At 53.4% G+C, this 15,704-nt stretch overlaps 1 protein-coding gene across 1 annotated transcript; it reads left to right on the top strand.

Moving 5' to 3' along the window:
- Positions 1-10,191: 10,191 nt before the first annotated feature.
- On the top strand, positions 10,192-14,023 carry SOX9 (SRY-box transcription factor 9). The gene is made up of 3 exons (XM_061175093.1): positions 10,192-10,970; positions 11,952-12,205; positions 12,801-14,023. Exons 1-3 carry the CDS (start codon positions 10,540-10,542, stop codon positions 13,640-13,642), a joined length of 1,527 nt encoding a protein of 508 aa, XP_061031076.1. The 5' UTR covers positions 10,192-10,539; the 3' UTR covers positions 13,643-14,023.
- The last annotated feature ends 1,681 nt before the right edge of the window (positions 14,024-15,704 follow it).

The raw sequence follows: 15,704 nt of genomic DNA, 5'->3' as shown, positions 1-15,704 counted from the left end.
TTCTTCCCCTCACAGCGTCCTAAACATGTCCAGGGAATACAGCTGATGAGTGGATGTAAGGGCACTTCAAAAGCAGAAGCAGGAAGCAGCCGCAAGCAGTATTCATTAGCGGTGAAATTATTTTTCAGTAACAGGTGAGAAGGCACAAGAGCCGATTCTTTAGAGTGATGCGTGTGTGCGCGTGTGCGCGTGTGCACGTGTACGCGTGTGTGCGCATGTACACGTGCGCGTGGGAGAAAAAGAGAGAGGGGATAGAGTGTGAACCCCCAGGATTCCTGCCCCGGAGCGAGTGATTCCGCAGCGTGTGAATGGGCGTTCGGAGGGAACCGTGTAGAGCTACGATGGGTGAGTCTGGGTAGTTGCTGGTTTTGTGGGGCGGAGTGATGGAAATCACAGTGTGGATGGAAATGGACACAGTGCACTGAGTAGGGAGAATACGGGCTCTAAACAGACTGGAGGCTTCTCTTCCCCAAGCCGGGAACCCCACATTTCCTACACGGGGTGGCCGCCCACTGGCTGGAAGACAATGCCCATCCTCGACCCCTCACTGCATCACCCCACCCGTATGGCACCAAGTTTCACCCAGGAAGAGCAAAGAGCCCTGACACTTTGACACTTAATAGCTAAATAAATACATGTTGAAATTAACTCCTCCCACCCCGCCCCACCCCACCCTCAAGCCAGTGCAATAGTTCCCAAAGCTCCAGTTTCTCTCCTCCTCCTGTTTCTCCTTGCCCTCTACCTCTCCTTCTCCCCTTCTTCTTCCTCCAAGTTAGTCACCGTTTGGAATGAGGGGCAGGAGTGGAGATGGGTGATTTTGTTTTTCAAGTGCCTTTGGTTGGAGAGGATGTAGGGTGTTAGGTCCAAACATTACCGCAAGAGTCCCCCAAGTCCCTAGACATCGTACATCCACGTTACACACACTTTCATTCTCTCTTTCCCTTTAAATCCCCCCCACCCCCAAAGAGGAGTAGGGGAGGGATTTGTGCTTCTGGGGCTCCTGGGACTGATTAGCCTGCAGATTTCAGGTAGCTCCAGCCACATGTGCAGCCCACATGACACCCCTAATTCCATACCCACAGCCCTCCTTCTACAAACAAACAGCAGCGCCCTTGGCAGAGGAAAGAAAATGCCTTTCTTAGGGGAGCTGCAGAGGAAAGCCAGGTCATAACTGTCTACTCTGCTCTGGACCACCCCCCTTCCCCACTATCCCCGCCCACCATTCATTCGACAGGCAGCCACACCGCGCGAGAGGCTCATCCATGAAAGGACTGTACCTCATGCTTAGAAAAGCAAGCAAGAAAACCAGGAAGAGAAAAATATTTATTATCCTTGTATATTTGGGTAGCAAGGTCTGGGGGTTTTAGAGGTTCTGATATGTTAATAATGATTTCAGTTTGTGGTTTGTTTTCTCAGAACCTGTAAATCCAGGCCAGAAATGTACAAAGATTGTAATCTAAAAGCTTTACATCCATCACTCCAAAAATTCTCCAAAGGCATGTCTCCAACACTCTTTCCTATAGGAAGAAGTCAGAGGGTAGGAAATTTAAAAGAGGATTCCAGAACAAGGACAGACTTTCTTGTGAGTGGCATAGGCAGCCGTCTACGGGACACATTTTGGAGGGGAGCCATAAAGATATCTCATCCGACCAGGCAAGGTGTCCCACCACGTGATTAGCAGAAATCTACCATTAGATATTCATTGCTGTGGCTAAATTTTGGTCATTCATTCTCTAAATGAATCTTTATTTGGCAGATTCTTTGTGGCATATAGACTGGGGATACAAAGAGGATAACACTCTGTACTTGTCCTCAAGGAGATCACAGTTTAACAGTAAGCATATCCACACAAAGGACAAATGACAACACAAAGAGGCATGAACAAAATGTTATAAAAACAGAGAGATAAGAGCAAATATCCATTCCTGGGGAGACCTCAAGTCTTCACAGAGGGGTTAGATCTGTGAAGACCTCGGATCTCTATCTCCTGTTAACGTCTGGCTACCTCTGAGACCGAGAATATACTAAGTATATAGTCATTTACTCCATAGTCTGAATAAGGCTCACATCTTTCCCAAGAGAACAGTAGATGAGGGCAGCTTTTATCTGAGAGAGACACCCTTCCCTGAAAAGGGAGAGGTGTGCTGCCGGCAAGCGTAAGGAAGGCTCCCCAGTCCATGAGAAAGGAAACTCCTGAAGATGAGGGATAAGCCAGTACATAAATCCAGGAAGGCTGGGCCGGTTCAATACATGAGTCATTGAGGAACAACCAAAAAACATGGAAAAGACCTGAGGAATTAGGACTACTCTCAGGAATGAGCAAATGAAGGCAAATCAATAATTCTTTCTAAGGAAATTCCAAGGAAGCTTTGCTTGGGATTTCTTAGAATCAAAAGAGAACCTAGTCTTTTCTCTGAACCCATTCTTAAGTCTCAAATGCAGCCTCACCCTCACTTCCTGGTTTGTTTGACTGAAAATCAAAGTGCCCTTGGCAGAAGTGGGCTGGCGAAGCCTGGGGACAAAGGAAGGGGTCGGTGACCGTTCTTGCCATCCTCTGCCTAACCTGTCCGGTCCTCTTGGCTGATACTAACCCAAGACTTGGCTAAAGCAGGTCTCAGGCCTTGCTGAGCTGAGGAAGTGAGCTTGGAGGCAAACACCTCCACCAATATCACTCTGAAACCCCGCTTTCCTCAGATCTAAGCTCCTGGAGGAGAGTCAGAATCAAGAGAGCCTCCTCCGTGCCAGGAAAATAAAAAGCAATTAGTGACTTTTGCTTTAGGCAGAATCGAAAGGGGAAAAAGAAATCTTGGAGCCTCACAAAACCCCACCTTCCTGGGCCTCTCCGGAACCACAACGTTCAGCCCACTCAGCGTTTGGCCAGTGCCACCCTCTCCTCCCTCAGAAGATTTCTTTGCTCCTGGAAAATCATCTGGAAACTGTCATCACCACTGTGCTGGTTGGCAGATGTCCTCCAAAGAGAGAGTGAAGCGTATACCCCACACTACAAGGCATTTCTGGGCTTGGACCAAGAAAGGGGGGGCGGGGCGGGGAAAATGATGGCTGAGGCACAGGGCAGAACAGCATCAGCGGGGACAGAAGGAGAGAGGTGAGCTCTGGGGGCAAGAGGGAGGAGATGGAAAGGGATTGGACACTGAGCCAGGAGCTCAGGACAACTTCTCCCTCAGCACTTTGATGGAGCAGCAAGGATGGGAAGTAGCTCTCTGTGACCCATGCATTCTTTCAGGGCAGGAAGAGGGGAAATCATGGCAGAGGCAGAGAGAGCAGATCTCAGAACATAGTGAGCCCAGAGGACAAAGCAGGGAATGGGTGGAATTCAGAGGCTGAATTCTGATGGAAACCAGACCAGGAGACAACAACAGCAGGCACCCAATCTTGTCCCCTTTGGATGTTCAGGCACATAGCAGGCCCATCAAGCAATGTCCACTGAACTGATTTACGTGGGAGCTGAGGATGACTAAGGTTGGGCTCTCTGGGGCAGAGATGACAAGGGAAAGAATGACCGGAAAGGGTATGGGAATGGAGAGAACAAGATGTCCCCACTGTGCTGTACTTCCTCCACCCAGAACTGTACTCCACTATCTGGGGTCCTGGAGGCAACACTCAGACCTATGGAGCCCATCCCTGCACAGCCGTCCGGGGTCACCCACACCTTGGAAATTTGCAAGCACCAGAGGCACCTGGTTTGCTGCCCATGATACCTCATGTGTTTAGGACAGTTGAGATTCAAACAACAGCTGGATTCGGGGCTCCTTCCCAGGCCAGGCCTCTGGGGGGGGGGAGCAGACCCTGGAGGCAGGGGGTAAAAGCCAGGATAGAGCATGTGAGCCAAGACTACCCACCCTACCTTCCTTTCCTAGTGGAGATAGAACCCTCCTTCCATCAGACACCACTTTTCTGAGGACAACCTCCCAACCTGTGAGACGTCACCACTGCTCCCAGAAAGGGAGTATTTAAGGAAAAGGTGCCTCCGTTTAGGGCTCTCTAGGACTACCTGTCCCTTTTGAAGAATAATAAATGCCCTGAGATCCGAATCTCCAGTAACCCTACCCTTAAATTATACGGAGAACTGCTATTTGTCTCTTCGTTGTGCGTGGTTATGAAGGCAGGTGAGACTAAAAGGACAGTCCTCGTCTGTCAACCGAAGCTGGCAGTTTTGTGAGCTTTAGGGGCACCGGGGAGGGAAGTCGTTTCTGCCACCACTCCTGCCTCGTCCAGGCTGTTGGGACTTCTCTCATGTTTCCTCCCACCAGGAAACTGGGGGAGCGGCAGGTTCCAGCCCAAGAACTCAGTGAGACAGAAGCAATCTGCACTTTCCTATTGGAAGTACACACGTGTTGTTCTAAAGATGGAGACATGGACACTGTGAGAGTTTTCTGGGTCTTAACGATGTAAAGGCGAGGATACAAAAAACAACCACGACAGCACCAACACAGCAAAACCCCTGTTCTTCTCATCGGTGCCAGGCCAAATCTCACGCTCGTCAAAAAGGGCGGGTGGGGGGGGCATTTAAGAGTTTACTTACTCCTTTTACATCAGTGAAAGGACCTTGGGAGAAAAATGTCATGGAGAGAAGAAAAAAAAAAAAAAAGAAAAAGGAAAAGAAAAGAAAGAACCTGCTTTCTCAAAATGCCTCATCTGCCTATTGGAAGCTGGGAGAGAACAAGAGACACCCCTTGCTTCTCCCTTGAAACAACCCCGAGAGGGAATCAGGTAATCATGCTGCCTGTCTTTCCTGCAGGCTTGCAGACAGCGACGCGGACCAAGAAATTAATTTGAAATAAACAATGACAAGGCAGGAAGCCCAGCGGGTCCCCCGGGTTCCCTGTGGCCCCCACTTGGAGAATCCCCAAGGCTGTTTAACCAGGCTCTTGGTCCGCCTACCCTCTACAGTTTTTGCGACGTCACCGCTCTGAGAACCCTCCGCTTTAAGACTTCACTCCGGGGAAACTCGAAAGTTGGGGGCTGACCTCATGGCCTTGGCCTTCCCGGGGCCCTCGGGGCAGAACGCGCTACCGCTGCCGCCTGAGCTCGGACCGGAGGGCAGGCGACCCAGCTGCGCTCTCTGCCCTTGAGCCTCGCTCACGCCGCTCCGAAGCGGGGCCCAAGTCTCGGCAGGAAGGATGTCCGGCTTGGCCCTGAGAACGTAGAGGTGCCAGAAACCCGGGCGATGCGCTCTGCCCCGGGGATAGAAAAGGACTGCGAGAAAGACACAAGATAATTTGTCTTTAATTCTGACAGTTACCTGCGTGATTGTTCAATAACAGCATTTCTCCCTTTTCGTAGTTGGATGGAAACATTTCCCAGATTCATAAAGATCCGAAATAATCGCCCACCCTTGAGGACATCTTAGAGGGAGCGGCTAAGAGTCCCCTCAGGCTGAGATTAAGTCCTCGCTCTAGAACCCGCCGTCCCTTTGGGGAATCGGCACAAAACTGAGAACCTCAGCTCTTTTCTGTCGGTTCCTTCCCTGGGACCGAACACACCCTGAACCGAAAGGGGACCCGAGGGGAGGCAGGTGAGAATCTGATCTACAGAGGAAACTCCTGGGGGCTGAAGTGAGCGCCCTGACCCTGTGGCGCCCTCGGCAACCGAGGCACCGCTGCGTCGAGCGCTTATTTTATTTGTGTTTTTGAAACATCAAGGCAAAAGCACCTTCAGCTGAAAATGCCTGAGAGATTTTTAAAAGAGGAAAATTGTGGAGGGACGGAAAAACAAAAAAACAAAAAAGCAGAAAACACTCGGCCCAGGAAATTTCCCGCAGGCCGTCCTAGGGATGCGTGGAGGCAATCCGAATGACGCGCGGCTCCCTTGTACCTTGACTAAAAACAGATATTTTCGAAAAAGTAAGGTTAAAAAAAGAGAGCACGCTCCCTTTGGAAGCCAAGCCCCTTTGGGACCGGGACTCCCCCACTCCCACCCCTACGTTCCCCCTCGGATAGCCGGCCAGCCCTGGACTGCCCAGCTCATCCAGGCTCTTGCTTTGGCTCGGGTCCGCGCCCCCGGGGCGCCGCGCTGGGTGCCAGCCGCCGCTGCCCCAGGCCCGGCCGGGTCACCGGGGAGCACACTGACGGCTCGTGCCTCCTTCCCCCGACACCTCCTCCCGTCCAGCTCACCCCCTTTTCTCTTCGAAAACAGAGAGGGGAAGAAAACTGAAATGCCCCTCTCGGCCTGCAGTTTTAGGGGCGCTGGAATTATATAGTCTTGGGTGACGCTGGTCGGTTAATCTCCCAGAGTAGGGCGCCCGTTTGGGGAGAAATTTACGTGGAGAAACATACAGTCACATGCGTTTATGGAACGTGTTGCTGGGAGGTCTGGAGGCCTGCGATGTCCAAAGATCACATTTACTTGGCCGGTTAACAGATATTTATTGCGTACCTAACGAAGCGACCTGGGACTTTCCTCTGCCCTCTTGCTGTTGCCGTCCGGCCCAACGCTTGTCCTGGGACAAGCTTACCTGCCGCTCCTTTTCAAAGAGAACTGGTGTCGGGCGCGAAGAGCGACAGGCAGACAGGATCCACGCCCAGTGAAGAGTGCTAATTACCGAGGAGCGGTTGGCAGCGGAGGGAGGGCCAGGGGACCTGAGGGTCCCGCCAGGGACTGGGGTCTTTGACCTCAAGGGAACCAGGCCAGGGGAACTGGCGCAGAGAAGGGGCATCCCTCGTCCTGGGCACTTATGTAGAAAACGTTGCCCGGGGCTGAGATCTTTGGGAGACGCTGCTGCTCTCACCCCGACCAATTTCCTCCAGGACGTGCCTCCCTGCAGAAAACGGATTTAGACACAGTCCCCACTTTTGCTAAGGAATTTTGTAGAGGGAGGTCGTGGTCCTTAATTCCCCAGGCAAAGGGAACCCATCCGCCCACACCGTCCACCCCATCCGAGACGGAACCCCCCCCAGACCCCCGATGTTTGCGCCAGCCCCCCCCTCTCCCCCGAGCCAGGGAAACTTGCTCAGCGCCAGCACCCCTGGGCTCCTGCCTGGGCTCCCGCGTAGACGCGGAGGGAGATTGGCCGCCCGGGCTGGGGAAATTGAGCCCGGCGCCGGCCCCCGACGCCGAGGAGAGAAGCGGGGGTGGGGGTGGGGGGGGGAGGTATCCCAGACCTCGGTTTCCCGAGGTTCCCCTTGGGATCCGCTCGCACCTCCAAGGCTCCGCTCCCGGCGGCAGACCTCGCGGCGCTGGCTGCGGAGCGGGACCCAAGCGCGCGACTCGGGATCCGTGGAGTGCGGTCCATCGCCTGCCCCTTTTCTTGATCTGCGTCCTTTTCCTCCCTCAGCCCCACTAGACTGTTCAGCTCCCAGGCAGAGCGCTCTGGCTGAAACTGGGCCGACAGCCTCAGTTTCCCGATCTATAAGCGGAACATTGTGAAACGGGTTTCTTTCCCTCGGGTTCTCTCTGACTCAGGTGCTCCGGTCGGGGACTGCGAGCGTTCTTCCCTGGGCAGGTTAGGGAGGTCAAGGGCGACGCGGAAGAGCCCTGGCAGAGAGGTGGAGGAGTTGGCACCCGAGCGCTTGCAGAAAGGCAGGATCGCCCCCGCTGGCTAATGGACGGTGCCCACGGGTCAGAATTGGCCTGGTCCCGGCACGCCGAGCAGAGGGCAACGCTTGGCACCTGGGAGCCCGGGGTCATTGTGGTCTCGGTGTCCCCGTTCTGTGCAGAACAGAAACGTCAGGCATCTCGAACGCTTTTTTTTTTTTTTTTTTTTTTGCCCCGTGCCCTATAGACACACACCTCCCAGTTCCCCTAACTGCGATGCCCAGAGGTGGATCCGCACGGGAGGGAATATCGAGTAGGAATTTCTGCCGAGATAAATCTCAGCAGCAACACGCAGTCCTGACTGAATGGAACACACCAACCCCCCTCCACCACCATCTAAGTTTTCCGCAGTTTCTGTGTTAGACAGTTTCTGGGCTTTTGGCGCCCCCTCTGGATACAGCTAAAAATTGCAGTCCGTTTTTAAAGTCAACTGATTGTTTACCATAGGTTTTCAAAAAGATACAAAAATGCTGGCATCAAACGAACAGAAAAGGGATACACCCCGGTAACTTATGATTTAAAATGCGATATATTACGTATCTCCTATTACATAATTGTACTAAAAATATATTATGTGTACGTATTTATCTTGACAAATATTTAGTGAAATCTTCCAAAATATCTTAAAGTCACAGTCGTCTTCACTGCCTTTATGCCAGTAAACATGGGAATTACAATAAAATGCGACTAAATACAGACGGCCTGGTTAAAACTTCTGCCTGAAGTTCTGGTCTCTGAGTCCCCTCCTTGGTCAGGTGCCTGCGAAGGCACAATTATACTAACAGCTGTCCCCTCCCTGGGATACAGAAATCAGTCCATACTAACCGGGATTTTTTTCTCCTAAGAAAGGACGAAGTTGTTCTTATACTTTCCGAGCGTATTCACGGAGCCATGAATACAAGGCTATTGTATGATGTCTCTCAAACGGGTAAACAAGCTACAGGGTACTAAAGACATCCACTTGTGAGTTACATTCGTTTAAAAAGTAAATATTGTTTAACAGGTTTGTAGCTGACTACCTTCTGAAGAGTTCCATTTCCTGTAACAAATGTTGACTTCTTCAGAAAGACGTTCTTTTAAAACGAGATTTGAAAAAATTCTTCAAGGAAAACATTCTTTGAAACCTTGCAATAGTGTCCGCAATTTGCAAATTAGAAATAAGAAGTCTTTGCTATGATGCGGGCCGATGGACACTAACAATAATTTAATTCGGAGGCGAACATTGGCGAGAGCCAGAAAGGAGTGGGGGGAACGTTTAAAATTGAATTTTCCACAGTTGTGCGTTTATTTGTGATTCTGGAGACATGTAACCCGCAGGCGACTAAGATTTTTCTTCTCTCCCAGAACAGAGCCAACCAAGCTGTAAGCAGTTCGTGTAAACACAAAGGCTGTGCTCAAATCACACTTGAAATACATCAGAGACACCCCCAGCCCCCTCCCCAGAGCTCCCGAACGTCTGCAAGTCAGAAAGGACCCGACTAAAGTCAGGACGACAGGCACTTCACCGCTCCAGGTGTTTTGTAAAAAAAAAAAAAAAAAAAAAAATGGGCGAAAGCAGGCAAGCAGCACGACTCCACCAAAAGCGGAGTGTTTTGTCTGCAGTGGTGCCCATTGGTTTGGCCTTTTCAAACCAAGGCACCGGCCTCAGCCTCGCGGCCCAGGACAGCCACACTCGCAAAGTTCGACTTCTCAAAGCCAGAGCAGTATGCAAACTCTTTCCAGGGGCAACTCTGCTGGCGTTCTGATTCGACCAGAAGTGAAAAGCAGAACCTCCGAGCAGTCGCCCTGTCACGGAGGAGGGTCGGCGGGGTGGGGGGCTGGGGAGGGGGCGGCTGGAGAAGGACTGGTCAGAGTTCAAGGTCGGTGAGGCGCGCGGGACGGCTCCCGCGAGCGCGGGGCTGCGGCGTCGCCGCGGCCGCCAGCCTGAGCGGGGACCTCGCTGTGGTTTTCATTGATTCCCTTGGCAGGAGCGCAGCCGAATCCCGACCAGCCGCACCAGCCCCGGCGAACCAGAGCATGTTAAATCTATTTATATGCATTATTACCGAGGAACGGCGGGCGTTGAGTCACCAAAACTTTTGCTTCGCAAGACAATTTCTAAGCGCTTTCGGCGGAGGCCGGCTCCAGGCGCGGAAACTGGGCTATGATTTAAGTCAGGAGCGACAGCTTTTCGAATACAGCAAACTCCGACTAAGTCCCCGGGACCGCGGAGAAAACAGCGAACAGAAATGCTTGGGGGTGGGGAGAGATCCTAGTCTACACACACACACACACACACACACACACACACGCGTGCGCGCAAAGATTCGCGCGGAGACGGCACCGAATTCTGACATTACCAGAGCACGGCAAACTTACACACTTGGACGTCCCGGGTCCCCCGCCTTCCCCGCAGCACCCCCCCCCCCCACCAGCGGACCAGCGGCTGCGCTCCCCTCCCCGCTCCGCCCCTCCCCTCTCATCACCCTGCCCAGCGCCACAATCCTCCTCCCCCCCAAAGTGGACCCAATCAGCTGTCTGCCAAGCCCTGAAACCTGAAATGCCGTGCTGTGATTGGCTGACGTCTCTAAGGTGAGGGGGTGTATTTATTAAAGAGCCGCTGGGCTGGGAGTTGGAGAGCGGAGTGCGGAGCTTGAAACTGACTGGGAACTTGAGTGGCGCCGCGACTTGCCAGTTTCACTCCAGGAACTTTTCTTTGCAGGAGGAGGAGAGAAGGGGTGCAATCGCTCCCCGCTTTTTGCGCTCTTTCTCCCCCCCTCCTCCTCTCCAATTCGCCTTCCCCCACTTGGAGCGGGCAGCTGCGGGCTGGCCCCCGCGCGCCTTCCTAAAAGCTCGCCGCTGCGGCCGAGTGACGCGCCAGGCTCCCCGGGAGCCGCTCGCCCCGCGTCCGGGCAGCCGAGGGGAGAGTAGCCCGCGCCTCGAGCCCACGAGCCGCCGCGGCTTCTCGCCTTTCCCGGCCACCCGCCCCCTGCCCCGGGCCTGCGTATGAATCTCCTGGACCCCTTCATGAAGATGACCGACGAGCAGGAGAAGGGCCTGTCCGGCGCCCCCAGCCCCTCCATGTCCGAGGACTCGGCGGGCTCGCCCTGCCCTTCGGGCTCCGGCTCCGACACCGAGAACACGCGGCCCCAGGAGAACACGTTCCCCAAGGGCGAGCCGGACCTGAAGAAGGAGAGCGAGGAGGACAAGTTCCCCGTGTGCATCCGCGAGGCCGTCAGCCAGGTGCTCAAGGGCTACGACTGGACGCTGGTACCCATGCCGGTGCGCGTCAACGGCTCGAGCAAGAACAAGCCGCACGTCAAGCGGCCCATGAACGCCTTCATGGTTTGGGCGCAGGCGGCGCGCAGGAAGCTCGCCGACCAGTACCCACACCTGCACAACGCCGAGCTCAGCAAGACGCTGGGCAAGCTCTGGAGGTAGGGCGGGCGCGGCAGGGTGGGTTCCGCGGCGGCGGCGGGGGGCGCTGGCCGGGACCGTCTGTCCGCGCCCCGCCTCCCAGCAGGAGGGAGTTGCCGGTCCCGGAGCAGGCGGGGTGGGGCGGGGGGGAGGCGAGGGGGAGGAATGGGGACGAGGTATAACTTGGCTCAGAGTTTGACAAAGTTCTTGGATTGCTCTTGGGGAAAGGGGGGAGGGGGTAGGTGGAGCGGGGCGGGGCGGCGGGGCGGGGGGGTGGTGAAGATGGCCAGAGGAGGAGAGAACACCAGCAGGAGACTCGGTGGGAGAGGGCTGCCGGCCGGATCTCCCGCCGCAGTGAAGTTCAATCCCAAGGAATTGAAGTCTGCCTCCCCCTCCCTCGAACTGCGCTCCCCCGTGAAGCCCTTCGCCCACGGAGATGGGATGCAGGGTGGGGGGAGAAGCCGAGGCTAGAGGGCCCTGTGGCAGGAAGGAGGGGGGAGAAGGGAGGCTGCTGGAAATAGGTGGGGGCACTGTGTGTGTGTGCAGTGGCGGGGAGTGGGGGGCAGGAAGAGCTCCTTGCAGATTAAGTGGTTTTTCAGAAAGTTTTTAAAGGGTGTTGCGGACGGAAGGGGGGCGGGTATAACTCCAGTAGCAAAGGCCCGGAGAGCGGGAGCCGCGGAAAGCTATTTTCATCTCCAGGGTTTCCAAAAGAGGAGACAAGGAGAGAGGGCGGGGCGGGGAGGGTCCGCTCAGGTCGGACTAAAAGAACGGAGATTTTTTGTTTTGTTTTCTTTTCTTTTACTTTTTTTTTTTTTTTTAAAGAAAAGTTTCGAGTTGCGGTAGTGGCTGGAAAGCAGGGAGGAGGGAGGAAGGGGGGCTGTGTTCGAAGAAGCCGAGGGGTGGGGGTCACCTCCTCCTCCCGCCGACCTGACAGCTCAGCCGGTTTCACGGAGCGCCCCCCCTCTCTCTTTTTGTCTGCTACCCCCCCACCCCGCCCCCAGACTGCTGAATGAGAGCGAGAAGCGGCCCTTCGTGGAGGAGGCGGAGCGGCTGCGCGTGCAGCACAAGAAGGACCATCCGGATTACAAGTACCAGCCGCGGCGGAGGAAGTCGGTGAAGAACGGCCAGGCGGAGGCCGAGGAGGCCACGGAGCAGACGCACATCTCCCCCAACGCCATCTTCAAGGCGCTGCAGGCCGACTCGCCGCACTCCTCCTCCGGCATGAGCGAGGTCCACTCCCCCGGCGAGCACTCCGGTGAGTCTCCTCCCGGCCCCGCCCCCCCGTCCCCCCCTTCCCGGCCAAGCCACCACCCCCCAACCCTGGCCTGGCCACCGCGCCCCGTCTGGCACACCCCCGGGCCCCCAGCCACCTAGTGGGCTCTGCTTAGGGACCTGGCGCTCCCTGGGGAGGAAAACACACTAACCACTACGCCAAGCCCCTGAAAACACACACGCGCGCGCACACACACACCCACACCCCAACCTAATCCCTGCATCCTAACAGTAATTTTTATTGCGGGGGTAAAATGCCTTTACAGCTTTACAGGACTTCTCCCTTTTTCTCTTTGCTCCCCCAGCCCAAAAGCACACACAGGGCTCTTGTACAAGTAGCAATTTGGTCTTCCGGACCCTCCGGGCCTCAGACCCTCCCCTGATAAGAGGAGACTGCCGAGTGTGTACCGGCGAGTTAATCATTCAGCGATTTCTCTCGGGCGCAGCGCGCCTCCCCCGCGGATACGGGACACTTTAGCGGAGGCGGGGGAGGGGGTCCCAGGAGGGTTCCTGAGACTAAAGCCTCCGTACAGCCCTGCTTGATTGCCCTCTGCTTCTTCCTCTTTTATCGCCCTCAGGGCAATCGCAGGGTCCACCGACGCCACCCACCACCCCCAAAACCGACGTGCAGCCGGGCAAGGCTGACCTGAAGCGAGAGGGGCGCCCGCTGCCAGAGGGGGGCAGACAGCCCCCCATCGACTTCCGCGACGTGGACATCGGCGAGCTGAGCAGCGACGTCATCTCCAACATCGAGACCTTCGACGTGAACGAGTTCGACCAGTACCTGCCGCCCAATGGCCACCCTGGGGTGCCGGCCACGCACGGCCAGGTCACCTACACGGGCAGCTACGGCATCAGCAGCACGGCGGCCACCCCGGCGGGCGCTGGCCACGTGTGGATGTCCAAGCAGCAGGCGCCGCCGCCGCCCCCGCAGGCGCCGCCGCCGGCCCCGCCGGCGCCCCCGCAGCCGCCCGCGCAGGCGCCCCCCCAGCCGCCCGCGCAGGCGCCCCCGCAGCCGCCCGCGCAGGCGCACACGCTGAGCACGCTGAGCAGCGAGCCGGGCCAGGCGCAGCGAACGCACATCAAGACGGAGCAGCTGAGCCCCAGCCACTACAGCGAGCAGCAGCACTCGCCTCAGCAGATGGCCTACAGCCCCTTCAGCCTCCCGCACTACAGCCCGTCCTACCCGCCCGTCACCCGCTCGCAGTACGACTACGCTGACCACCAGAACTCCGGCTCCTACTACAGCCATGCGGCGGGCCAGGGCTCCGGCCTCTACTCCACCTTCACCTACATGAACCCGGCGCAGCGGCCCATGTACACCCCCATCGCCGACACCTCCGGGGTCCCCTCCATCCCGCAGACCCACAGCCCCCAGCACTGGGAACAGCCCGTCTACACGCAGCTCACCAGACCTTGAGGAGCGCTTAGACAGAGAGCGACGATGGCCGTGATGATCATAAAAGGAACCCAAGAAATAACGCAACCAACCAGAATTTCCTTTGGACATTTTGTTTTTTCTTTCTTATTTTTAAAGACATGTACGCTGAAGGCAACTCGAACTCAGATTCCAAGACAGAAACATTGACTATCCAAACGCGTTACCACCTTGTTGCGAATCAGTGGCCAGGCCACTCTTGGCTAGATGGACCCGCGGAACCGACGGGAAACTGGACTGCAAACCTTCAAAGCAAGCGTGGAGGATGATGGAGATGCGTGTGACCAGTTTGCTCAGTCTCTCTGCCTGTTTGGACTTTGTAATTATTTTTTAGCAGTAATTAAAGAAAAAAGTCCTCTGTGAGGAATATTCTCTATTTTAAATATTTTTAGTATGTACTGTGTATGATTCATTACCATTTTGAGGGGATTTATACATATTTTTAGATAAAAAAATTAAATGCTCTTATTTTTCCAACAGCTAAACTACTTAGTCGAACAGTGTGCCCTAGCTTTTCTTGCAACCAGAGTATTTTTGTACAGATTTGCTTTCTCTTACAGACAAACAGACAAAAAATAAGTGTGTGTGTCGTATTAACCTACAGAAGCCACAGATTTGTGTTACGTGATCAGTTTGGGGGGTTAGCTTTGCTTAATTCCTCAGGCTTTCTGATTCAAGGAGGAGTTGCCTTAGAAAAATCAAGGCCTTATTTTGCAAATACGGAAGTAAACAATAGTCTAGAGACGATTTGGTAAGCATTTGGTAAGCTTTATCATATATATGTTTTTTAAACAAGAGAAGAACACCTTAAAGCCTTAAAACCATGCTGCTGGAAAATCCTTGTGCCCTCTTTTAGTGCATTTCCTGTTTTGCTCGCTCACCGCAACCTTAAGAAAGAAGCAAAAGGCAAGGAAAGGAGACGAAATCTGTTTCGGGAATGTTTCAGCAGCCAATACTGTGCCCCAGCACACTGCCCCTGGTTGCCTGCCCGGGCCCCATGTGGAACACAGATGCTAGAATCCTCTCACTTACACTGTCACCTGTGCCTCTCTGAAAACCAGCAGTTAACTTCAAGACATTCCATGTGCTAAAATTATTTATTTTGTAAGGAGAGGTTTTAATTAAAAACAACAAAAAAAATCTTCCTTTTTTTTTTTTTTTTTTTTTTTTTAAATTTACCTTCTTTAAAATAGGTTGTTGGAGCCGTCCTCAAAGGGTATGGTCATCTGTTGTTAAATTATGTCCTTAACTGTAACCAGTTTTTTTTATTTATCTCTTTAATCTTTTTTTTTTTATTAAAAGCAAGTTTCTTTGGATTCCTTGTCCTAGATTTGTATAAATGCCTTTTTGTCTGTCCTTTTTTTTTTTTTCCTCTTTGTTGTTTTGTTGAAAACAAACTGGAAACTTGTTTCTCTTTTTGTACAAATGAGAGTTTGCAGATGTAGTGTATCACTGAGTCATTTGCAGTGTTTTCTGCCACAGATCTTTGGGCTGCCTAAACTGTGTGTGTGTGCGTGCGTGCGTGTGTGTGTGTGTGTGTGTGTGTTGTGACTCAAAACAATGCAAGCGTGTGTCATCGATGTTCCCCTACGTGTTCTCTTGGAGAGGGGGAGGAATGGGGAGGGGGGTCAGCCCACTGACAGACCTTAATTCTTAATTCTGTGGCTGGAGAGTGAGGATTGCTTTTTAAAAAAGACAGCAAACTTTTTTTTTTTTATTTAAAAAAAGATATATTAACAGTTTTAGAAGTCAGTAGAGTAAAATCTTAAAGCACTCTTATAATATGGCATCTTTCCATTTCTGTATAAAAGCAGATCTTTTTTTAAAAAAAATATTTCTGTAACTTAAGAAACCTGGCATTTAAATCATATTTTGTCTTTAGGTAAGGTTTGGTTTGTGTTTGTGTTTTGTTTGTTTTGCTTGTTTTCCCCCCCAAACCTTTTGTTTTCTCTGTGAAACTTACCTTTCCTTTTTCTCTTCCTTTCTTTTTTTTTGTATATTATTGTTTACAATAAATATACATTGCATTAAAAAGACAATGGCC

Source organism: Eubalaena glacialis, chromosome 19 (genome assembly GCF_028564815.1).
Source record: "Eubalaena glacialis isolate mEubGla1 chromosome 19, mEubGla1.1.hap2.+ XY, whole genome shotgun sequence".
NCBI lineage: Eukaryota > Metazoa > Chordata > Mammalia > Artiodactyla > Balaenidae > Eubalaena > Eubalaena glacialis.
The sequence above is the reverse complement of the archived record's forward strand: the minus strand, read 5'-3'. Positions and strand labels throughout refer to the sequence as shown.

Excerpts from the sequence above, each read along its gene's own strand:
- SOX9 (XM_061175093.1), top strand. The coding sequence starts at position 10,540 with ATGAATCTCCTGGACCCCTTCATGAAGATGACCGACGAGCAGGAGAAG. Across the intron at positions 10,971-11,951 it reads ACGCTGGGCAAGCTCTGGAG|ACTGCTGAATGAGAGCGAGA; the intron begins GTAGGGCGGGCG and ends CCCCGCCCCCAG. Across the intron at positions 12,206-12,800 it reads CTCCCCCGGCGAGCACTCCG|GGCAATCGCAGGGTCCACCG; the intron begins GTGAGTCTCCTC and ends TATCGCCCTCAG.